General features: G+C 44.9%; 1 protein-coding gene across 8 annotated transcripts in view; it reads left to right on the plus strand.

Annotated features, from left to right (window-relative positions):
• The window catches only part of LOC143961332 (C-myc promoter-binding protein-like), a 250,429-nt gene that overhangs the window by 88,647 nt on the left and 135,665 nt on the right, over nt 1-26,117 (plus strand). For all 8 annotated transcript variants that reach the window (XM_077470594.1, XM_077470587.1, XM_077470588.1 and 5 more), the window contains exons 5-7: nt 12,270-12,439; nt 16,543-16,784; nt 23,440-23,506. In XM_077470594.1, the coding sequence (XP_077326720.1) occupies nt 12,270-12,439; nt 16,543-16,784; nt 23,440-23,506 (479 nt within the window). The remainder of the gene's footprint in view (nt 1-12,269; nt 12,440-16,542; nt 16,785-23,439; nt 23,507-26,117) is intronic.

Genomic DNA, 26,117 nt, shown 5'->3' on the forward strand with positions numbered 1-26,117 from the left:
CAGCCACGGAGCTGATGCTCGTGGTCAGCGGCCGCGATGTCCGCCGGCCACCCGTGATCGCTCCACAGAGAGCCAGAACAGGGATCTGTCAATGTAAACAAACAGATCCCCATTCTGACAGGGAAGGAGAGAGATCGTCTGTTCCTAGTGATTAGGAACAGTGATCTCTCTCCTCCTCCAGTAAGTCCCCTCCCCCCACAGAAACGCCTCCCATGGAACACATTTAACCCCTTGTTCACTCCCCTAATGTTAACTCCTTCCCAGCCAGTGTCATTTATACAGTAATCGGTGCATTTTTATAGCGCTGATCACTGTATAAATGTCACTGGTCCCAAATAAGTGGTAATGTAGCAGTCTCGCTAAAAATCACTGCTCACCCCCATTTCTAGTAAAAAAAAATGCCATAAATCTATCCCCTATTTTGTAGACACTATAACTTTTTGTGCAAACCAATCAATATATGCTTATACAAATGTAATGCAAATGTAAAAATTGGCCTGAACTGATGAAATTTTAGATTTTTTTTTTTTTTTTTTACTTATTTATTTTTTATGTTTGGCTATGTATTATAGCAAAAAGTAAAAAAACATTTTTTATTTTATTTTTTGTCAAAATTGTCGGTCATTTTTTTGTTTATAGCGCAAAAAATGATCAAATACCACCAAAAGAAAGCTCTATTTGTGGAAAAAAAAGGATGTAAATTTTGTTTGGGTACAGTGTCGCACGACCATGCAATTGTCAGTTAAAATAACGCAGTGCCGTATCTCAAAAAAATGGCCTGGTCATTAAGTGTTTAAAAAAGGGCAATTTCACTAAATGTAAAACTGTCCTTTGACCAGATACTTTGACAGACGGGTACAGAGAAGATTCCAGAGGCAGCATTACACATCATCACATCTGTTGGCCTCCTCTCTGGTTGGGGATCGTGGCTCTGCAGAGACGATTGTTGGATGAGGGTTCATGGGGGTGTGAACTGTTCCTTAGAAATAGAAGAGGTCCCCAGAGCTCCGGTCTCTTCTCTGAGAGATCATTGGTTCTGAGATGTTTTCCCCCGACAGTCATTGTAGGTAACTAGCTGGGGAGCTTTCTAATATTGGAATAGTCAGAGGGATTATTTATATCTGTCATTATGTATTCTGTTCACCATAATGTGGTTGAAAGTCTAAGGCGCCTGTATATAAAAAGATAATAAAAAAAAAAAAAAAAAAGAAAAGGTGTATGGATAGATAGATAGAGATATATTATATTATAATATAATATATATCTCATTCAAAACTATAATAAAAAGGAACTACCGGTAGTTGGTTTGCTTTTTTCACCATTTTATTTTATTTTTTTTTTTTTTTTTTTTAAACATGCCTATACCTGATAAAGGGTGGTTGGATGGACAGGTATCGTTTTTGACACATTTCGAGTATAATCATAAAAAAATGAAAAAAAGTAGAATAGAATTTGCTAATATGATATAATAAAATTATAAAAAAATGGAACCAGTTGGTTTGCGTTTCACTATTGTGTGTGTGTGTGTGTGTGTGTGTGTGTGTGTGTGTGTGTGTGTGTATAAGGCAGAAGTGTAATCCAGGGGAGGGGGCAGAGAGCCGGAGCATTGTGTATGTGTGATCTGGGGGTGGCGTCGGAGAGCCAGAGCGTCCTATAGTTTGTCTGGGCACTGCTACATGTCTGGGTTGATTTATAAACATTTTCCCTGTAAAATTGGGGGTCAGAAAGCAATAAGGCAGAAGTGTGATCCTCAGGAAGGGGGCAGAGAGCTGGAGCAGTGTGTGTGTGTGTGTGTGTGTGTATAAGGCAGCAGTGTGATCTGGGTGGGGTGGGGGGGTGCGCAGAGAGCCAGATCATTGTGTGTGTGTGTGTGTAAGGCAGCAGTGTGATCCAGGGTGGGGGCCAGAGCATTGTGTGTGTGTGTGTGTGTGTGTATAGAAGGCAGCAGTGTGATCTGGGGGGCAGAGAGCCGGAGCATTGTGTGTGTTTAAGGCAGCAGTTTGATCAGGGTGGATTTGATTTAAACCACTAGTAAAAACGCTTGATTTAAATCCTAATTTTTAAAGAGCAACTGTCGTCTGTCCCATTCACTTTAATGGGACGGCCGGTGATGCTTCAGTGGCACAACAAGGTGAGGTATGTGGTGGCAGCAGGTGAGTGGATGCCCGCTAACAGGAGCTGCCATGACAGATCTAGAATGACAGGTGCTCTTTAAATGCAATGACTTCTTGCTGGTAATTAGCATCTTTAATATTTGCAAACAAAATTAAGGTTTCCTATTCAGAATAATAAGCTGTCGGGTTAGTAAAATGGCGATATCGGAACCGATTCAATCAAACGGTTCATAGTGTTCATAGATTTGCAAAACAATGGGATACGGGTCTCGTGGTTACTGTGAAATTTGTGTGAATGCATCAATGCAGTGCATGTTATCTCAGCTTGGATTCATTGAATGAGTTTACCAAAAATGTAAATATTGCAGAATATACAGCCTTATGCTACATAACTAAGCTCCATTTCATGCTGAATAAATGTATGTAATTGGAGTTATAAAACTATCTTTTTTTTCTTTGTTTTTTTTTTTTTAATCGGGTATAAGTTTATTGAAGAAAGTCAACAAACCAGATAACATAGAAAGTTTCCAGAGAGTCCATGCACATTATACCATATCATCTCAAATGAAGTACAAAGTCATATCTGATTACATTTAGCAACACAGAATAGCTGTAGTCGTTTACCTCACATGCACCATGACAAGGAAAGAACATTATCTTGTCAGCCGTCCTTCCATCACCCTACCGGGAAGTTCCCCAGTCATATTGATTTACTTACATGGTCTGCTGGCACATCACAGTAATAATCTATCCAATGTTAAGACTACTGGGGATAGGCCTGGCACAGACAACCAATTCCCCTATACCCCGTCACACTTGTGCGGGTTACCTCTATACGTATATATCAACTTTTCATACCCAAGTACTGTGCCCATTTGGTCTATCCACATCTGCAGTGTTGGTACCGTTTGGAAGATCAATACAGCAGAAAGCAAACTATCTTTAGATTTAGATGTTTACTCAAAAAGCATTTTATTAAAATAAATTTGATAAAAATCAGATTAAAAAAAAAAATCAGATTTAAATGTGTGGGTTTTTTATTTATTATTTTTTTTTTTTTTATTCACCCTTCGTGTAATGCAGAGTGCGGGGGGAGGGGTCACAGAGCCGGAGTATTGTGTGTGCATAATGCAGCAGTATGATCCAGGGGGAGGGGGGGGCCTGGGAAAAAAAAATCAATCTAGATGACTAATGTACATTGCAAGGTTGCAGATTCCTACCTTTTCCTGCTCTGAAGAAATAGCTGTTTGTTCCCATATGTCCTTTTTTTAGATATTGATTCTGAAAAGGAGGGTCTGGTTTGATATAATCAGCTGGTGCACCCTTTGTGTTCTAATGAGGAAAGCTGCAGGGTCTGCATCCCTTTTTAGATGTATTTGACCTTTGGGGAGTATCTTATCAAATCGAACTTCCTGTTATAGAGGATGCCTAAAATATATGATTAGTATCTTAATGCAGACTTCTGGGAAAAGCATTAAACCAATCGCACAAGCAGGAATGTGGTGGTGGTGGGGGGTCATATTCCATCGGTTTACGGAACACCTCCAGGTTGCCATATTGCATTGAATTTCACAGGAAACTAAAGCTCTGCAGACTGAATGGGAAATTAAATTTTTAATAAATGACAATAAGCTTTTTAGCGTGTTTTTTTTTTTTTTACTTGTCTGCAGTCTCCTGTATTGTGTCCCCAGTCTCTGCCTCCTTGTAGCGTGTCCCCATTCTCTGCCTCCTTGTAGCGTGTCCCCAGTCTCTGCCTCCTTGTATCGTGCCCCCGGTCTCTGTCTCCTTGTATCGTGCCCCCGGTCTCTGTCTCCTTGTATCGTGCCCCCGGTCTCTGTCTCCTTGTATCGTGCCCCCGGTCTCTGTCTCCTTGTATCGTGCCCCCGGTCTCTGTCTCCTTGTATCGTGCCCCCGGTCTCTGTCTCCTTGTATCGTGCCCCCGGTCTCTGTCTCCTTGTATCGTGCCCCCGGTCTCTGTCTCCTTGTATCGTGCCCCCGGTCTCTGTCTCCTTGTATCGTGCCCCCGGTCTCTGTCTCCTTGTATCGTGCCCCCGGTCTCTGTCTCCTTGTATCGTGCCCCCGGTCTCTGTCTCCTTGTATCGTGCCCCCGGTCTCTGTCTCCTTGTATCGTGCCCCCGGTCTCTGTCTCCTTGTATCGTGCCCCCGGTCTCTGTCTCCTTGTATCGTGCCCCCGGTCTCTGTCTCCTTGTATCGTGCCCCCGGTCTCTGTCTCCTTGTATCGTGCCCCCGGTCTCTGTCTCCTTGTATCGTGCCCCCGGTCTCTGTCTCCTTGTATCGTGCCCCCGGTCTCTGTCTCCTTGTATCGTGCCCCCGGTCTCTGTCTCCTTGTATCGTGCCCCCGGTCTCTGTCTCCTTGTATCGTGCCCCCGGTCTCTGTCTCCTTGTAGCGTGCCCCCGGTCTCTGTCTCCTTGTAGCGTGTCCCCCCGGTCTCTGCCTCCCTTGTAGCGTGTCCCCCCGGTCTCTGCCTCCCTTGTAGCGTGTCCCCCCGGTCTCTGTCTCCCTTGTAGCGTGTCCCCCCGGTCTCTGTCTCCCTTGTAGCGTGTCCCCCCGGTCTCTGTCTCCCTTGTAGCGTGTCCCCCCGGTCTCTGTCTCCCTTGTAGCGTGTCCCCCCGGTCTCTGTCTCCCTTGTAGCGTGTCCCCCCGGTCTCTGTCTCCCTTGTAGCGTGTCCCCCCGGTCTCTGTCTCCCTTGTAGCGTGTCCCCCCGGTCTCTGTCTCCCTTGTAGCGTGTCCCCCCGGTCTCTGTCTCCCTTGTAGCGTGTCCCCCCGGTCTCTGTCTCCCTTGTAGCGTGTCTTTTTTTTCTTTATATATGAATAAGGAGTTGCCCTTTTTAACCACTTCCGGACCGCTTCACGCCGATGTACGTCCCTACTTTGGGAACAAATATCGTTGTTATGGCAGCATCTACCTGCCATAACCACTGTATCCCTGTGTTCGGCCGGAGGTCCAAGCTGAAAGTGGTCTCTGTGGCGGATTCGCCGCTAGGTCACTTTTATCGGAGGCGGGAGAGGCCCCCCCACCCGGTGCCCTCCACCGCTTACTGGAGCTGTCGGCAGCGGCGCTGGCAATCGCGTCTGTCTCCTGGAAAATGTCACTTCCGCCCATAGCTCTTAAAGGGACAATTTTTATTTTTTTTTATTTTTATTTTTATATTGTATTTTAGTGTAAATATGAGATGTGAGGTATTTTTGACCCCCAGATCTCATATTTAAGAGATCCTGTCATGCTTTTTTTTCTATGTTTTACATTCCTTGTAATAGGAATAAAAGTGACACTTTTATAAAAAAAAAAAAAAAAAAAACAATAATTTTTTTATTTATTTTTATTTTTTTTAAATGTGCCCCGTCCCGCCGAGCTCGCGTGCAGAAGCGAACGCATACGTGAGTAGCCCCCCGAATATATGAAAACGGTGTTCAAACCACTCACGTGAGGTATCACCGCAATCGGTAGAGCGAGAGCAATAATTCTAGCTCTAGCCCTCCTCTGTAACGCAAAACATGCAACCTGTAGAATTTTTTTAAATGTCGCCTATGGATTTTTAAGGATGAAAGTTTGTCGCCATTCAATGAGCGGGCGCAATTTTGAAGCGTGACATGTTTGGTATCAATTTACTCGGTGTAACGGTATCTTTCATAAAAACAATTGGGCTAACTTTACTGCTATCTTATTTTTTTTAATTAAAAAAAGTATATTTTTAATTTTTTTTCAAAGTGCGCTTGTAAGACCGCTGCGCAAATACGGTGTGACAGAAAGTATTACAACGACCGTCATTTTATTCTCTAGGATGTTAGGGGGGAAAAAATGTATAATGTTTGGGGGTTCTAAGTAATTTTCTAGCAAAAAAAAAATAAAAAACTGTTTTTAACTTGTAAACACCACATCTAAAAAAGAGGCCTAGTCTTAAAGCGGAGCTCCACCCTAAAGTGGACCTCCGCTCATTGGAACCCCCCCCCCTCCGGCGCCACAATTGGCACCTTTGAGGGGGGAAGGGGGTGCAGGTACCTGTACAGTACAGGTATCTGCACCCACTTCCGGCATAGATATCCTCAGAAACTACGCCCCTTTCCGCAGAAACTACGCCCCTTTCCGAAGGTCCCCCGCTGTCTGCTAGGAAACACACGGATCGCAGAGACAGCGGGGACCATCCTTATTGCGCAGCGCGACTCGCGCATGCGCAGTAGGGAACCGGGAAATGAAGCCGAAAGGCTCCACTTCCTGATTCCCATACCCAAGATGGCGTCGGCAGCACCCGAGAGACGATCGAGAGATCGGCTTCGGGTGCCGACATCGCGGGCGCGCTGGGCGGGTAAGTGTCCTTATTTTAAAAGTCAGCAGCTGCAGTATTTGTAGCTGCTGGCTTTTAAAAAACAAAAAAAAAACGGCGGACTCCCGCTTTAAAGTGTTTAAAGAAGTTCTTTTTCATATGAAAAAAGAAAAAAGTTCACACAAAAAAAAGATACATTCACCTTTTTTGTATTGCTTGACGAGGCAATCGGGAAGACGGACACATTTTCTAGGGCCACCAATATGTTCCTGTGTAGTAAATACAAGCACACCGTGGCACGTGGTAACTATCCGGTCACAGGAGTTCCTACTCGGCCAGAAGAAGTTTGTGGACGAGCGTCTGTCTGGTTTCTGCGGTCTGTACATGGCCGGATAGTCATCTGGAGGACATCTGTGAGTCAAAGCTGGATCTAATTCAGACTTAAACCTTTCATTTCAGTTTTCTGTTTATGCCAATAGAATTTTGGAAGCTCAAATATAATATGATTGTCAGACAAAGTACCAATTACCCTGTAAGTAAAGTCGATCTCGGAGCCTTTCCCTGCCAGAAGATAATTCCCTGTTACTGTAAATCGAAGTAATCACCTAATGATACTTGGTACGTTTTATGTTCTTACTTTCTGACTCTGAAACATTACTCACCTGGCACATGTAAGCTCACATAAATTATCTGCAAGCAATTTCCTGAGACCTGTTCATCCTTTTCTCCGTGAAGATTATTTTTGATTCTCCTTTTTTTTCTTTTTTTCATTTTGGTCAAGTTTATTGCTATGTGCAGTCGGATCTTCTGAAAAAAAAGTTTTTTTGCACAGAGTAGCCCCGATCCTCCTCTTCTTGGGTCACATACTCCTCCCCTCTGCCCAGTGGCCTCATAGCAAGCGGCTTGCGCCTGCTTGCTCCCGAACCAGCTCTGTCGCAGAGCGCACCTCTGCTTTGCGCCAGCTCACGCTTCACAGTCTGTGACAGGAGCTGGAGCGGAGACGGCGATCCAGGCCTTCTTGTCCAACATCAGTGCCTGACCTCACAAATGTGCTTCTGGAAGAATGGTCAAACATTCCCATAGACCAGGGATTAGCTGGGGCTGCAACAAACGATTATTTTCATAATCGATTAGTTGGCCGATTATTGTTTAGATTAATCGATTCATCTGTTAATAACCTTAGAAAAAAGTGTGGTGTATAATTTAGTTATTTATGTAAAGTTTAAAAAAAAAAGGCAATTTATTCTTAAATATCTCTATATGCAATGGTAACTATAAATAACCAACTATATGGTTAGGGAGCAAAATATCTAATCCACTCTGAGAATAAGACAGAAGAGATATATACTGTATATTAGAGGGGATATATACTGTATATATTGTTAGAGGAGATATACTGTGTAAACGATTGAAGATATACTATTAGAGGAGAGATATACTGTATATACCATTATAGGAGAGATGTACTGTATATACTATTAGAGGCTATACACTGCATATACTATTAGAGGAGATATACTGTATAACTATTAGAAGAGATATACTGTATAACTATTAGAAGAGATATACTGTATAACTATTAGAAGAGATATACTGTATAACTATTAGAAGAGATATACTGTATAACTATTAGAAGAGATATACTGTATATACTATTAGAGGAGAGATATACTGCATATATCATTAGAGGAGAGATATAGTGTATATACTATTAGAGGATATATACTATTAGAGGAGAGATATACTATTAAAGGGTCAATCTGGTAAATATCATCAGACTCATTAACTTTAACCCCATTTTGTTGCTGGCCGATTAATCGATTATGAAAATAGTAATCGATTAATTTCATAATCGATTAGTTGTCAATTAATCGATTAGTTGTTTCAGCCCTACAATTAGCGGACCTCCAGCTGTTGCAGAACTAAAAGTCCCCATAAGGCATAGCAAGACACCCAGAGGCAGATGCATGATGGGACTTGTAGTTTTGCAACAGCTGGAGGTCCACTAATTGCATATCCCTGCCATAGACACACTTCTAAACCTTGTGGACGGACTTCCCAGAAGAGTTGAAGCTCTAAGCCCTTGTACACACGGTCGGAGATTCCGTCGGAATGTTTCCTATCGGAGCGTTTTGTCGGATATTCCGACTGTGTGTGGTCTGCATCGGACTGTTTCCGTCGGAATATCCGTCGGACCAACTTGCCGGAAATATTTTCCGACAAAATTCTCCGATCGGACAAAGTGGCACGCATGCTCAGATCAAATTCCTAGACCAAAGCTATTGGCTACTAGCCTGAACGTAATCCCGTTGTAACGAAATAACGTCATCACGTTATGTACAATCGGATTTTCCGACAACTTAGTCCGACCGTGTGTATGCAACATCACTTCCGGACCTCGTCCGGAATCAATCCGTTGGAATAACTCAGACGGATTTGGTCGTCGGAATCTCCGACCGTGTGTACAAGGGCTTAGAGCTTCAAAGGGTGGGCCAACTCAATATTGAACCCTACGGACTAATGCCCTGTACACAGTCGGACTTTCCGCCAACAAAATCAGTCTGATTTTTATTTTTTTTCCACCGGATTTTGGCCCAAACTGGTCTTGCATACACACGGTCGCACAAATTTGTCAGAAAATCCGATCGTTCTGAACGCGGTGACATAGAACGCGTACGACGGGACTATAAACGGGCCAGTAGCCAATAGCTTTTTGTCTCGTAATTTATTCTGAGCATGCGTGGCACTTTGTCAGAATTGTCTACACACGATCGGAATTTAAACGGTCGGATTTTGTGGTCGGAAAATTTTAGATCCAGATCTCAAACTTTGTGTGTCGAAAATTCAGACGTAAAACGTCAGATGGAGCCCACACACGATCGGATTTTCTGACAACACGATCCGATACTTTTCTGTCGGAAAGTCCGACCGTGTGTACAGGCATTCCATTTAATTGGATGTAAACCCGAAAATGTTTTATTTTATTTTTTTGGTGTCATAATGTAGAGTATACGATTTCCTATCATTTGAGCCCAGTCTTGCCACAGAGAGTTAATCCAGCTCTGAGCAATCCTCTTTTATTGTTCAGTGAGATATCTTGACAAACAGAGAAAAACTTTGTCAAATCCTCCCCCTTGCTGTGAGTGACAAGTGATTTACATATCTCGTGCACTGGCCTAAGAGACATGCATTATTTTTAAAATCCCTCCCACTCCTTCCTTCTGCTGCTCTGCCAGGATTGGATGTTCCCCACCTCAGCATGATTGGGCATGCTGGTGTCATGTGGTTACTTTCCTGTCTGTTCACTGGATGTTGGAGATCATAGCAGAAGTTCAGTGTAAGAAATACACAGGAGAAAATGCATATTGACAAGGGGAGTGTAGAGGTGGGCGGGAGTCTATTGACATCACGACTCCACCCACCGAGCTCCAGACATCAGAACCACCTACAGAATCTGCAGTTTTTTGGGTCTCATGACAGACAGAGGGGAGACAATTGACCAGTAAAGATACATGCAGGAGGCATGTATATCCTTATAGAAAACCCCTATGGCAGTAGTTTAGAAAGGAAGACATTGGGCTTACATCCACTTTTTTAAACTTCATGTGCGTGTAAAGGCAGGTGTCCCAATACTTTTGACAGTATAGTGTATTTTCCTCTAGCAGATCGAGGGGAGAGAGCCTTTTGTAAGTTGCTGTGGATCGCTCTAGCTAGGGCATACACAGGGCTTGGGACCCTCTCTCCCCACCCCCCATGTGACCATGTTGGGCCAATCTCTAAACACATTGCAGTTATAGCACACAGTATCAAATATGATAGAAGCTGTCTTTCTTTACTTTTACCTGGTAGAAAGGTAGATGGTCCCCAGCTTATACAAGATTTTGGTAAGCTGTGATTTTGGGTTGGGATTGTCTGATTGCAAATGTGCTACCAGCTGAACTGACTATAATAGCCTGCCCTCATGTGTACAGAAGTCCAGGCTAGAAGTCTCACCCAAGGAGCTCAGAGCACTATTGGGAGTGGGAACAGGATGCAGAGAGTGCTGTAAAGATGTTGTATAACCTTGGGGTCAAATGAGAGAGGGCTTGTGTAAAATGTTTAAAAAAAAATAAAATAAAGGCCCCAAGCACATTCTTTTGTAAATCCTCAACAAGGATCGCCGGTGTTCTGACACAAAGTGTCCGCCTATCGGATAGTGTCCGGGCTGTACTGCGCAGGCGCAGCTCTTGCGCAGTACGGGGGACAAGGAGAAGCCGAACATCTCCGAAGAAGAACGGCGCCTGCGCACTGAGTCCAGGTCGAAGCCCCACCATCCAAGTGGACATAGGGTTGCTCATAGTAACAGGGCCCCTCGCCACCCTTCAGGCACGGCCTTGCTTCGCTCGCCACGCTTCAGGCACGGCCTTGCTTCGCTCGGCTCTTTTTATATTCTAACTCTATGTCCACTTGGATGGTGGGGCTTGAACTTGGACACAATGCTCAGACGCCGTTCTTCTTCGGAGATGTTCGGCTTCTCGGCGGACACTATGTGATGGGGGACAGTATCTAATAGGACACCGGTTACCAATTGTCGATTTCCCTACACATAGCTACGTTTACCAAAAATCTACACTCTTCCTCCCAAATTCACCGCCCCTCCTCTCAATATGAAGACCTATGCTCCCTACCTGAAACCCCTAGACACCTACCTCCTCTCATCTCTATATGACCCATTACAAGCCCTAGCACACGATCACCTGCCACCTTACACCAGGATGTGGTCAGCAGACTTGGACGAGGACATCTGCAGACTGGATTGGCAGACCTCGTTCCACTTTACTCATAAATCGCCGATATCCTGCTACTCTCAGGAAAAGGAACTATAAGATCCTCTCAAGGTGGTACAGGGACCCCGCAACTCTGCACAAAATTTTCCCATCTGCCCCAGCCTCCTGTTGGCGATGTAACTCCCCTACTGGGACCTATCTACACGTCTGGTGGGAATGTGAGAGGATCCGATCTTTCTGGATCCAGGTAGTTGAATGTTACAATAAACTCTATGATGAAATGTTACTGACCCTCTCAAAGATTGCTCTCCTCTCCATAGTCCCTGGGTCCATAACACCGAAGCGGAACTTTTTTTTTTTTTTTATGTCCTTGGCAAGATCGCTCATTCCAGCCTATTGGAAGACTGCCACCAGTCCTCCATTGTCTCGACTGGGTTTCAATCATGAACGACACTGAGAATGGAGGAGATGTTGGCACTCGATAATGACTCGTACGATAAGTACGTGCTACTGTGGTCTATTTGGCTCCACTTCAGACACCCTCATGAACTTGCTCCCGAACTTGCAGGGAATATCCCCATGAGATTCCTACCCATGAAATGCACTAGGTCACGAGTATACTAAGCCGCCAACGTCTACCCAGATATCTACTGCCACAAGAGAAGGTCTCCCCAGCAGCTCTCTCGCTCTTCTCCGATTCCCCCCCCCCTTTCTCCTTTCCTTTTTTCATCCCCTTCCCTCCCTATCCAACCTCTCAATCTGGTTTTTCTTTTTCCCCCTCTTATTTCTAAACTTATATATGTTAATTTTTATTGTGAACATCAAGGCTCATCAACCAGAATTTTCCTCTGTACCAGAGAACGTTCCTCTCTGTTAGTGTAACATTACTAGAGAGCAGGAGCCCAGCTGTGGGCGATAGCCATTAGGATGACTCCCAATGACCAATATGACTGTCCCTGGTATGTGTATTTTCCTGATGTTCGGGTTTTCTGCAAAACTCTCAATAAAAAAAAATATATTTTCAACACTAAAAATAAATAAATCAAAAGAAACCTGTTGCGTGTGTTGTGGTGATGGAGTTTCGCCTCTGTTTTGTCTCCATAGGTTTAATATGCAGGTATCCCGAAGAAGATTATGAATCCTTTCCTTTGCCGGAATCTGTGCCTCTCTTCTGCTTGCCCATGGGGGCAACCATTGAATGCTGGCCATCCAATAGTAACTATCCACTTCCAGTTTTTTCTACGTTTGTCCTAACTGGAGCATCTGCTGAAAAGGTACCAGAATTTAAGACATGTTACCGTACTACATCTGATGCATAGCGTGGTGTTGAGAGTACAGTAAAACCTTGGATTGCAAGCATAATTTGTTCTGGCTGGTGCCCATTTTTTTTTGGCGCAAAACTTTTTGAAAATAAAAATCCTCAAACCCTGCCACTGTGCCCATGACCCCCGTGTCTTGGTGGGGCAGCGGGTGACGGCGATGAGCGGGGTCCTCCATGCGTCTCCTCCTGTCCTCATTTCCCGTCCTTTCCTCCTGAAAGGCGTCCAGTAGCGGCGCCTATCGTTTCAGCCAATCAAGTAACAGACCCGAGCACCTGATTGGCAAAGAGGCGGTTTAGTGTTAGGCAAGCGAATAGTCATTCACTTTTCTAACACAGCTGAGTGACACTTTTTTTTATTTATTTATTTATTTTTTGAAGCCTATGAGTTGAGTTGAGCGGTATCTTGATATAGCGCGGTCCTACCCCGAAGGGTCCCGACGCTCTTGCCTAGGGCTAATTTAGATTAAAGACATGCTGGTTAGTTCATTGGCTCCAGAGTGTGGCAGGAAACCGGAGTACCCGGAGGAAACCCACGCAGGCACAGGGAGAACATGTAAACTCCAAACAGATGGGGTCATGGTTGGGATTCAAACCAGAGACCCTTTTGATGCTAAGTGAAAGTGCTACCCGCTACACCACTGTGCTGCCCTATGGCTCTAAGTGCTTAAACCCCCCCCCCCCCCCCCCCCTTCGGCCGCTTTAATTGCATGAATCTATTGGTGATAAGGGGAGGGGGGGGCAGGAGAGAGGGGGCCCTTGATGCACGGGCCGCCACTGGAAACATGTTTGTAATCCAAAGCACTTGTATATCAAAGCGAATTTCCCCATAAGAAAGGATGGATACTCAGATGATTCGTTCCACAATCATTTATTCAGAAGTCCTTCAGTTTATAGTCCGTATAAAAGATTATAGCGATGTGATAGGTGGTGTATCCATAAAATTTCAGTCCACAAATGGAAGCCTCCACAAGGGGATTAGAAGCAAAGTCCAGCAGGGGCTCCAGAGTATAAAAGAGAAGAGAGGCGCCTCTAAGTGTAGCAAAATGGTTACGTTTAATGAGGTTACAACATTTAGCAACTCGCATGGTTGATTAAAAGAGGCACATCTAAGTATGGAGGCATCCGGGGTAAAGCTGTGCACAGATTTTACTCCACACCGCTGTTGTCTTCAATCGTGACCGGGAAGACTACCCTGCAGTAGAGCGATTTTGAAAGCGAGCCTTGAAGCGCTCGTGGAGTGCAGTGTGGAAGGGATGACGTTGGCGCCGGTGTGGAGGATGGTCTATGTGGACAGCTTTACCCCGGATGCCTCCATACTTAGATGTGCCTGTTTTAATACTCAACCATGTGACTTGCTAAATGTCGTACCTTCATTAAATGTAACCATATTGCTACACTTAGAGGAGCCTCCCTTCTCTTTTATACTTAAGTGTGACATAATGCTGCTTGTATATCAAGTCAAAATGAATTTAAAATTGTTTTCTTGCCTTGCAAAACACTCTTAAACCAAGGTTTTACTGTAATTGTAAAATGAACATTTAATTTTCATGTTGTATTTTCAGTAGGAGTTATTGTAAACCTTGAAATAAATGTAACATTTATTTTTTATTTTTTTACACGATTTGCTCTGGAAGATTTGTAGATCAGCCGCTATAGTCACACGTTCTTGCTGCTTAAAGTGGAATGCAACTGTATATGCACACCATATACAATTCATTTTTTATTATTCAACGCAAACTCCCCCCATCCATTCATGTCTGCATGCACTTATTTTGCTAAAAAGTTACTTTGTGAAACACCCCCCCCCAGCATTTCTAGCTGAGGGCAGCATTTACTTCCTGGAATCCATCTGCCCTTGGCTCAGTCATGCAGGCAGGAAGGTGTGCTTAGCTGATAAAGCCCCTCCTACCATGAATACTCCTTGGGTGTGTGACATAATTTTGCATCAATGTCTCACCATGAACAAGGAAAGAACAAATGTTTGATTCCTACTTATGATAGATTTTTACATTTTCTAACCGGTTACATGTATTATTCTGTGGTTATTGCTTTCTTTGGTTATGTAAATTAGCCCTTTTCAGCACTTTCTTTACATGTCTTTACATAGAACTGATCTCATAACTAATTTAAATATTGTATATCGGCTGTTCATGATGTTCGATTTATGAATATGCTCTTAGTTTTAGAAAGTCCTCTAATCAATGACATTAAAAAGGGATCTTCCCCGTAACCTTCTGGTTGTATAGAAGACGCTTTAGGAGACCATCAGAGCTTGGCCTGCAAAGCTTTCAGCGCAGCCGGAGAACCCGATCCCCTTTTCTGCTTATAGGTTTCACCAAATCCTACAAACCGCTGTCTCTCTGCCTGGAAAAAGCATCTGAATAGGCGCGCAGTCTGTTCATATACGTTGCACCTATACATATGACAAACAGCCTGAGGGCAGCCTGGTGCAGACATCGGGTAGATAGCCTCTAGAAAGGTTGTCTACTTCAACCTTTATCTGCTTGGAAATGTCTCTGTAGAGTGGGGGCGGGGGGGGGGGGGGGGTCTCCAAACTACTATGGCCCACGGGCTACAAGGATTTATCAGGCCCACACCTGATGTGCACAGACTGAGGATCCAGATCAGGAAGTCTCTCTGCTGATGGTGACCCTGATGTAAAGGGGGGGATTCTGATGGTGACCCCTGGTGCAAGGGGGGGGCGATTCTGATGGTGACCCCTGATGCAAGGGTGGGCCGATTCTGATGGTGACCCCTGATGCAAGGGGGGGGCCGATTCTGATGGTGACCCCTGATGCAAGGGGGGGCCCGATTCTGATGGTGACCCCTGATGCAGGGGGGGGCCCGATTCTGATGGTGACCCCTGATGCAAGGGGGGGCCCGATTCTGATGGTGACCCCTGATGCAAGGGGGGGCCCGATTCTGATGGTGACCCCTGATGCAAGGGGGGGCCCGATTCTGAGGGTGACCCCTGATGCAAGGGGGGGCCCGATTCTGAGGGTGACCCCTGATGCAAGGGGGGGCCCGATTCTGAGGGTGACCCCTGATGCAAGGGGGGGCCCGATTCTGAGGGTGACCCCTGATGCAAGGGGGGGCCCGATTCTGAGGGTGACCCCTGATGCAAGGGGGGGCCCGATTCTGAGGGTGACCCCTGATGCAAGGGGGGGCCCGATTCTGAGGGTGACCCCTGATGCAAGGGGGGGCCCGATTCTGAGGGTGACCCCTGATGCAAGGGGGGGCCCGATTCTGATGGTGACCCCTGATGCAAGGGGGGCCCGATTCTGATGGTGACCCCTGATGCAAGGGGGGGCCCGATTCTGATGGTGACCCCTGATGCAAGGGGGGGCCCGATTCTGATGGTGACCCCCGATGCAAGGGGGGGCCCGATTCTGATGGTGACCCCCGATGCAAGGGGGGGCCCGATTCTGATGGTGACCCCTGATGCAAGGGGGGGCCCGGTTCTGATGATGACCCCTGATGCAGGGGGGGGGGATTCTGATAGGGGAGCCCGATGCAAGGGGGACTGGAGTTCTCTCGCTTGTATTCTGAATTATATCCTATGCTAATTCAAAAAACAGATCCAAGTAAGAGATCTTTTGATATATAATACAGATTTTTTGTGCCCGTGACTATATGTAAAATCTCGTACGTCAGAGTTTACAGATCCCTGCAGAGGGCAATCCTAACTAAGATGGAAAATCGCTCTTACAGATTAGATCTGCAGCGTCATACATGTTTGTGCATCGGCTGTATCCGATGTCTGATGCTGTACTGACGCCATCGTGCCAGAATATATGGACTTGCGTCTGGCGAGTATGGTAAGCAGTAGTCAGACGTGGATTGTGTAGTTGTTTTAGAAGTTGGCATCCAAGCTTGGATCCAAGGGGGGGGGGATTCTGATGGTGACCCCTGATGCAAAGGGGGGGTCCCTCCTATTTCTACACCGAAGAGTCCAACTTGGGTAGTGAAAAGGCCCCTTAAGATGCCATAATGTATTGTATAGGAGCCACATCCCTTTCTCTCATATTAACAGACATGACCTCTTGTTTCTCGTAGGTGTACGGAGCCGCTGTGCAGTTCTATGAGCCGTATGCTCCAGAGCAGCTCACGGAAAAACAGAAATCGCAGTTGGGAATGCTAACCAACGCCGAAGGAAAAATGCATCCTTCTAAAACCATCCACGTCAGCAAGTGCATCTGTCTTCTGTCTCACTGGCCTTTCTTTGACGCCTTCAAGAAATTTCTCACTTTCCTCTACCGTTATTCCATCTCTGGACCCCATGTGCTCCCCATAGAAAAGTAAGTCATCTGTGCGAGAGCCTATAAATAATTAACGGACAAGTTCTTGTTCTGCCTGTTCGCTCGGATACGCACACACCACGGCGCTCTGACATCTAGTGTCAAGCTATTACTTACTGCGCGCTCCGAGCAGATTGTCTTTCAGACCTCCTTTGTAAACCATTGCAGTGTGACTGTCTTTTAGGGTTGACTCTTAATGCCCATGTATCGATTCCAGCAGTAAAAGAATGGCTAGCAATCTGTTGATTTTGTTTTCTTTTTTTATATCGCCACATTTCCAACAGTTTGAGTGTATATAGAAATAATAAGAGCAGCACTAAATATCTAAACTGAGTAATACGATATAAAGTACTTCAAACTGTGAAAGGCATAAGTCCAACATACACAATATATTACCAAAAGTATTGGGACGCCTGCCTTTACACGCACATGAACTTTAATGGCATCCTAGTCTTAGTCCGTAGGGTTCAGTATTGAGTTGGCCCGCCCTTTGCAGCTATAACAGCTTCAACTCTTCTGGGAAGGCCGTCCACAAGGTTTAGGAGTGTGTCTATGGGAATGTTTGACCATTCTTCCAGAAGCGCACTTGTGACGTCAGGCACTGATATTAGCCAAGGAGGCCTGGCTCGCAGTCTCAACTCTTAATTCATCCCAAAGGTGTTCTATCGGGTTGAGGTCAGGACTGTGCAGGCCAGTCAAGTTCCTCCACCCCACACTCGTGCATCTATGTCTTTATGGACCTTGCTTTGTGCACTGGTCCAAATCATTTGGTGGAGGGGGGATTATGATGTGAGGTTGTTTTCACAGGGGTTGGCCCCTTAGTTCCAGTGAAGGGAACTCTTAAGGCATCAGCATGCAACGACATTTTGGACATTTTCATGCTCCCGACTTTGTGGCACAGTTTGGGGATGGCCCCTTCTTGTACCAACATGACTGCGCACCAGTGCACAAAGCAAGGTCCATAAAGACATGGATGAGCGAGTTTCTGCAGGCGAGTCAAGTCCCTCCACCCCAAACTCGCTCATCCATGTCTTTATGGACCTTGCTTTGTGCACTGGTGCACAGTCGTGTTGGAACAGGAAGGGGCCATCCCCAAACTGTTCCCACAAAGTTGGGATAAAGAAATTGTCCAAGATGTCTTGGTATGCTGATGCCTTAAGAGTTCCCTTCCCTGGAACTAAGGGACAAACCCCAGAGAAAACAACCCCACATTATAATCCACCGTCCACCAAACCATTTGGACCAATGCACAAAGCAAGGTCCACAAAGACATGGATGAGCGAGTTTGGGGTAGAAGAACTTGACTGACCTCCACCCGATAGAACACCTTTGGGATGAATTAGAGCTGAAACTGCGAGCTAGGCCTTCTTATCCAACATCAGTGCCTGACCTCACAAATGTTCTTCTGGAGGAATGGTCAAACATTCCCATAGACCACCGTTTCTCAACCCTGTCCTCAAGTACCCCCAACAGGCCATGTTTTCAGGTTTTCCTTCATCTAGCACAGGTGCTTTAAATCGGTCAATGGATTGGTATTTTGGACAGCTTTTTATCTAAGAGAAATTCTCAAAACATGGCCTGTTGGGGGTACGTTAGGACTGAGGTAGAGAACCACTGCCATAGACACACTCCTAAACCTTGTGGACGGCCCTCCCAGAGGAGTTGAAGCTGTTAAAGCTGCAAAGGGTGGGCCAACTCAATATTGAACCCTACGGACTAAGACTGGGATGCAAATAAAGTTCATGTGTGTATAAAGGCAGGCCTCCCAATACTTTTGGTAATATAGTGTATATACAAAAAACAAAAATTGCTATACAGTGTCCAATCCAGTGAAGTCCAAATATGATTTTCCGAACTGTAATGCCAAGTGACTAGTTGTGAGAATGAGGCCCCTTTAAAAGCAGCAAAGCCACATCCACATAAGCCCATGCTTGGAAATGGAAATGAATGGGGACACCGTTTTAGTGCACCTTCACCATCCACTCCCTAATATGCTTACCAGATGGGTTTGACTTCCAAATTATAGGATGTCAACATGTGCCTGTGTTCACAGAAAAGCATATTACTCTGCAGAAGGATGGAATCTATGCGCTCCGATATCCTTCATTACACGGTAACAATCGTGACCGCAATAGTAAAAGAGAACCGGGAGACCACATAGCATGAATCCGTGACAACTGATGATTTATTAAAATAACTAACTCAAAGTCTAAAAGTCTCAAAGTCTAACTAAAATAACTAACTCAAAGTCTTCATATGCGCATATGTATAAAAAATTATAACCCAGGACTGGGGCGAAACGCTTCTAGGATCGGGTGCTTGACGACGTTGAACAAGTCAGCTCCGCCCTACGCGTTTAGTCACAACTGCTGTCAATTTGAGTGTATACATGAAATTCAGGTGACTATTTCCAATATTGAGCAAAAAAGAACAGACAATATGGGGACTATGAACCAACAATTCAGAGTACTATAAGAGCTTTGTATAACATGATGTAGGTAGGCCCTGAGATAACAGCTATGATGCCATAGGATTTCACTGTGTGACCTTGGAGTGTTTCCTAGGTAGTATGACTCTTGTAATGGGCAGGGTATGGTTGAGTTCAAGCACCTATTCTCTGAGGGGGAAAAAAAAAAAAAGAGACCTGGATATATTTATTTAGTCTTACAGACACAACCAGCTCTTTTTTTTTTTTTTTTTAAACAATCTTTATTTATAGGAGATAGGGTATTACAGCTTGATATACAGTAAAAGAATGAAAAAAAATGAAAATAAACAGAGAGGATAAACATTTGCTGCAGGTAATGCTGATACGTAATACTCCAGTCGTTCCTTTTTCGTTTTTCACTTGTAGTGGGAACAAGAACATGAATAGTCAACAGTCATAAATTAACTTCGTACTGATCAGGTTATTAAGAGAGTATTTACCAGGTGACGGGTCAGCACGGTAGGTCAACTGATTGTTGGGCTGAGTAATCCCAGTCCGCAGTCTAGTTCGTGCAGTATAGGACTGGTCTGTTCTCTTGTAAGGGGTTCTCACGCGTGATACGCTTGGTCAGCTTTAACGTTCAAGGTAACTCACGTGGGGCCGACGGCTTCCTAGACGACCGCGTGCTGGGGGAAGGGGGGCAGTCCTGCATAATAGCGGCACCAAAGTGCCATTTCCCTGTTCAAGTCAGGTTGTCCCATGGTGTCAGGTCGCCAAATTTTTGTTGGGCCACCCAAGTCCTCCATTCCTCACCCGTCACCTGGCACTCAACATATCAACCATCTGCCCGTAGGCAGCCATAACTATTCAAGTCATAAAGTATTAGAAAGTAGTTAAGTGAGAAAAAGAAGGGAAAAGAAAAGTGGTTTAGAGCATACCTGAAGCCTCTCTTCCGACTCCGCCTCCTCTCCGAGCCCCGTCAACCTCTCCATACATGTAGGATGATCAAGGGGGTGAGTGAAGAGAGAGAATAGCATCCTGTCTCCTCGCCCCTGATTAATGAAACGTTAAATTGAGTGTTGGAGTCTCCTCAGCGCCTGGTCCCCATCTGTAAGCCCTGGGGGCGTCCCCTTAGGGATGGCTCCGCCAGTTCCAGGAGGGCCACATCCAAACTGGATGAAATGTGTCCAGGGTTCGATATATACACTAGCCAGGGCTGCCAAATCGCAGTGAAGCGGTCATGGGCCCTTCTGCAAGTGGCAATCCACCCCTCTGCCTCCCGGATGTCACACACCCTGCGGCGCCACTCCTCCTTACTTGGGACCTGCGGACGCTTCCAAAAAATAGGGAGCAGCCGCTTAGCTGCATTTAGCAAATGAGGCAGCACACTCTTCTTGTACTGGCTCACTGGCATGGGAGGAATGGGTAGCAGGAAGTGAATCGGGGACAGAGGAATATCTATGCCTGTGATTTCTTTGATCAGAGATTTAATGTCACAACCAGCTCTTTTTGAGGGCAACCATAATTCTGATGCAGCCCACAATGAAATAGAGTTTGATGCCCCTGGGTTAGCTGGTCTTTTATTGGGGGGGTCATGAGTAAAACCAGGAGGGGAAAGAAGGAACAGCCCTTGAGATTGTGGTTCAAAATACATACTAGGGGGAATCGATGAAGGATCTGGGGGTTTTAGTAGATCATAAGCTCAATAACAACATGCAATGCCAAGCTGCAGTTTCCAAAGCGAGCAAAGTCCCTTCTTGTATTAGGAGAGGTATGGACTCCAGAGAGAGATATCATTTTGTCCCCCTGTACAAATCATTAGTAAGACCTCATCTGGAATATGCAGTTCAGTTTTGGGCTCTAGTTCTCAAAAAGGATATCGGGGAACTGGAGAAAGTGCAGAGAAGGGCAACCAAACTGATAAGAGGCATGGAGGAGCTCAGCTATGAGGAAAGATTAGAGGAACTGAATTTATTCGTTCTGGAGAAGAGGAGATTAAGGGGGGATTTGATCACAATGTACAAATATATAAGGGGTCCATATAGTGAACTTGGTGTTGAGTTTTTCACTTTATGGTCACCACTGAGGACAAGGGGGCACTCTTTACATCTAGAGGAAAAGAGAATTCATCTCCAAATATGGAAAGGTTTCTTCAGTTAGAGTTGTGAAAATGTGGAATAGACTCCCTGCAGAGGTGGTTCTGGCCGGCTCAGTAGATTGCTTTAAGAAAGGCCTGGATTATTTCCTAAATGTACATAATATAACTGGGTACTGACATTTATAGGTAAAGTTGATCAAGGGAAAATCCTGCTGTAGCAAATTGGATCTTGCTTTTCTGGGTTTTTTTTTTTTTTTTTTTGCCTTCCTCTGGATAGACTGTGGGTATGGGATTGTATGATTTTATATATATATATATATATATATTTTTTTTTTTTTAATGGTTGAACTAGACTCAGGGGTCTCAAACTGGTGGCCCTCCAGCTGTTGCAAAACTACAACTCCCATGAGGTATTGCAAGGCTGGCAGTTACAAGCATGATTCCCACAGGCAGAGGCATGATGGGACTTGTAGTTTCACAACAGCTGGAGGGCCACCAGTTTGAGACCCCCCTGAACTAGATGGACTTGTGTCTTTTTTTTTTTCAACCTGACTAACTATGTAACACCAGGCAGTGCAGGTGGAACTATTTTGTTGTAGCTTGTAACCAAGCTATCATATGATGATCCTTGGGTTCAGGAAAGGGGAATTTTGGTGCACAGCTTGTAAGTAGGGGTCAATAGTTTTAGAAGCGTAGCCAGGGCTTCCAAGTCAGCCTGATTCTTCCCTCTAGTTGTGTAGCGTCAAGGTTAGATCTTCCATGAAAGTGGTTGTAAACTCTCCCCCACAACTTTGCCCCATGTAAATCGGCATAAAAACCCTAACACTGCTTGTAGATATCCCCCTTATTTGCTTAGTATTGTAATCCTTTTTGTTCTTTAGAATGACATCACTGAGCATGCCCAGATCTCCCCTGGTTTACAGCACACTCTGTGTACTTGTCTGTCTATTATCAGGACTTCCTACGGCACACAACACTGAAATCCCAGGAGGCTGCTGAATCATTCAGAGCTTCCTCCTACACACAATGTGACGTCACATGGAGTGTAAACTTGGGCATCCGACAGCATTACTGCAGTCTTATTAGCTGAAGCTGGTAAGACTGACACAGGCAAACATTAGATACTGTATTTATCGGCGTATAACACGCACTTTTTTCCCCTTAAAATCAGGGGATTTCTGGGCTCTGGGCGGCTTTTTGGTCGCCTTCGGCCCTTCTCGGTGGCCTGCGGCCGAAGGCGGCCATTTTTAAAAATAAAACCTAACACTGAAGGGACAACGATGCACAGGCTGCAATGACAAGGCTGCAAATTACACTGATAAGGCTGCATTGATGGGCATTTAAATGTAATTTTTTTTTTTTTTCCCTTTAAATTTCCCTCCTAAACTTGGGGTGCGTGTTATACACCAATAAATACGGTAATCGGCACAAGTAAACACTATGACATAAACAAGTAAGCTATGAACAGGGGAGCAGGGTTCCCATATAAATGGATTGAGAAGGAGGCTTGGTTAACAGTACAGGAAGTGCTCAATGTAAGGGCAGAAATGCACTCCACTATGGACTCAGAAAACGATACTTAAGATGGCGCTGCCTTACCCCTGGAAACAAGATTTTTAAAGTTTCTTTAAACAGTAAGTAATATGCGATTTGGGCTGGATTACAGTGTCTATAGTCTGATAATGACTTATTATAATGGACTAAATGAAAAGAAGCATCAGAGTGGGAGAGTTTACGTCCTCTCTAAGAGGATGCCAGTCACTTTTTTGAGCACCGCAGTTGTTGGAAGTTATGGGGTGTTCTGCTTCCACAGGAGAGGAATGCAGGCCCTTCCTTCACCTTCAAAAGGTGAATCTTAAGTGAAGTCCTGTAGTTTGATCGCTGTTTGTGATATGGAATAAATGGGCCACTCCTGGGTTCTGATTTCGATCCACCGTGGTAAGATTCTTGGGATCCGTGACCGCATTCTGGAATGGACAGTCCAGTTATGTGTGTTTTGTTGTTGTTGTTGTTGTTGTTGTTGTTTTATTTTTATTTTATTTATTTATTTTATTTTTTAACAATATCTTCAACTTGTTATGTGTTTAATGCTTGCTTGATCATTTTTATATTTTCCCTCCTTCATCCAGACACATCTCCCACTTTATGCATAAAGTTCCATTTCCTTCTCCTCAAAGACCAAGAATATTAGTTCAGGTAAATATTCCTTAAAAGTGTAAATAACTTTTTACCTGGTGGCTGAACGCAAAGACTTCTGTCTATGAATTCTTCTTTAAAAAAAAAAAAAAAATTGTGGTATGAACAGGATATGGCAATAAGCCTCACATGATATACTGTATACTACCGTGTTTCCCCGAAAGTAAGACAGTGTCTTACTTTCTTTTTATCCCCAAAAGCCCCACTATGTCTTACTTTCGGGGTATGTCTTATATTGGAAAAAAATTGTCAAATTTTTTGTTTTAACCATAAAATTAACATTTATTAACAACCTGAACAGTATTGTATGCATCTTGCGGTTACATAATAAGAGCTGCAGAGAATCTCTTCACACCCCCCCTCCCCCTCCCCCCCCCCCTCCTTGGTCTCTCTCTGTATGACCAGCACTGACCTGTACCGGGAGGACACAGAGCCAGTGACACCTGTCGGCATGATCCGGGACCTGGCGCAATAATCCCCTTCTCTGTGGTTGCGTCGTGCCGTTCTGATCAGTCTCGGGCAGCGGCTGTCACTCACAGCCGAGCAGAGTGAAGCCACCTCCCCCTCCTCTTGTATGGCTACACAGTGCTGTGTATGGAGGAGGAGGGGGAGGCGGCTTCAGCGAAGCCGCCTCCCCCTCCTTCTCCTTCATGGACAGCACTGTGTAGCCATACAAGAGGAGGGGGAGGCGGCTTCACTCTGCTCGGCTGTGAGTGACAGCCGCTGCCCGAGACTGATCAGAACGGCGCTGTCTCTTCAGTCGGAGGGGGAGGGCGCTGGCCTGGCACCCCCCCCCCCCCCAGGGTGTGGCACCCGGTGCGGCCCGCACCCCCCGCCCCACTCTTAGTACGCCACTGGAGGCGGCAATACCCCCGTGTTTCCCCAAAAGTAAGACATATGTCTTACTTTCGGGGTACGGCTTATATTAGCCGACCCCTCTGAAACTCCCGATACGTCTTACAATCGGGGGTGTCTTACTATCAGGGAAACACGGTAGAATATTCAAATGATATTCTGAACGCTCCTTCAAACACTGTTTTGTCCTAATAAATTAATATCATTTTAATAATTTTTTTTGAATTGGACATGATGGGGCAAATTAAGAAGTAATGAGCTACGGTACATTATATGCATAACACAAGTGTACATACATGCCCAGTTTAAATAAAGGTGTATCTTCTCCTTCTGTTTTTACATAGAGCTTAAAGTATAACTAAAGGCAATTTATTTTTTTTTTTTTATACTTTGGACCAAGTAGAAAGGGGTTAGAACACCGGTCAGTTTTTATTGCTGTATGTGCACCCATTTAAGGAGCTTGAGCCTCTCTATTTTTCCTGTTTTACCATTATTAAACGTGAAAGTAAAATAAAATACCAAATTTTGGGTTGTCCCCAGAATGGTAAATCCTAGAGGAAATATTCCAATGGGCATACTAGTTCTGATGACCTCGGGGATGCCCCCTAAGAGATTCCCTTAATTTGCAGGGGTTTCCTCTTCCTGTTTGGCTATGGGACAGGAAGTTGAGGTAAATCTTCTCAATGGGACAAAAATGGCAAAAATAAACTTACAGGGGGTTATAACTCTCCCTTTATTCTGTTGCCTATAGTTCTACTTTAGCTATTCTCTCCAAAAAGAAGTAATCGTGTCACTTGTATATCTAAAAGGGACACAGGTATGCTAAACAACCTGTATAAACAAATTTTTTGCTTCCCAGATCGTTTTCCTACATTTAGATGTTACTGCTTTAAAGAAGAATTTCAGTCCAACCCTCCACCAGCTTCCGGGCCCTCCGCTGAGCGGCTGCATTGTAAACATAGGAGGCTCGGCACAGGCACCATTCAGAGAATGCGTTGTATGTTCTCAATGAATGCAAAGCATTCTCTGATTGGATCTGAGGTGGAGAGCGTGACATCACCACTTGCTTTACCCCCTCATCCAATTGGAGAACGCTTTGCATTGACTGAGAAAATTCAACGCATTCTTCGTATGGCACCTGTACACAGGGAGGTACTACAGTGATACAAGGTAGGGGAGAGATACGAGGAAGCTTTGGAGGCAGTGGGGTTGAGGTTGCACACTGTGCATAGCGCACTCCTGAATTCTGCACTCTGTGAATAGTGCACTCCTGAACTTTGCACGCTGTGCGTAACGCACTCCTGAATTCTGCACTCTGTACATTGCATAGTCCTGAACTGTGCACTCTGTACGTAATGCACTTTTGAACCCTGCGCTCTGTTCGGGGCGCGCTCTTGACCGAACGGGGCGCGCTCTTGACCGAACGGGGCGCGCTCTTGACCGAACGGGGCGCGCTCTTGACACTACTTTGAGGGCTACCATACTGCTGATGCAGCTGCAATTAAATGGAGTTTGACACCCTTGTGGGGGATCCCACCTGTATGGTATTTACATAGCTGCTTTGGTCCAAGCTGAAACAATGTAACTATGTAAAAAGAATCCATACCTGGAATTCTTCTTTAATGCCGGTTTAGACACATTTACATATATTTAGAGTTTCTAGTCAGATCCTAGATGCACAAAATTCTATTTTTTCCAAACACAGGTTAACACTAAATTGCAATGGTAACAATTTAAACAGAGCCACCCAACTGGT

This window comes from Lithobates pipiens, unplaced genomic scaffold (assembly GCF_037356315.1).
Source record: "Lithobates pipiens isolate NorthernLeopardFrog02 unplaced genomic scaffold, aLitPip1_a1.2 Scaffold_8, whole genome shotgun sequence".
Lineage (NCBI taxonomy): Eukaryota > Metazoa > Chordata > Amphibia > Anura > Ranidae > Lithobates > Lithobates pipiens.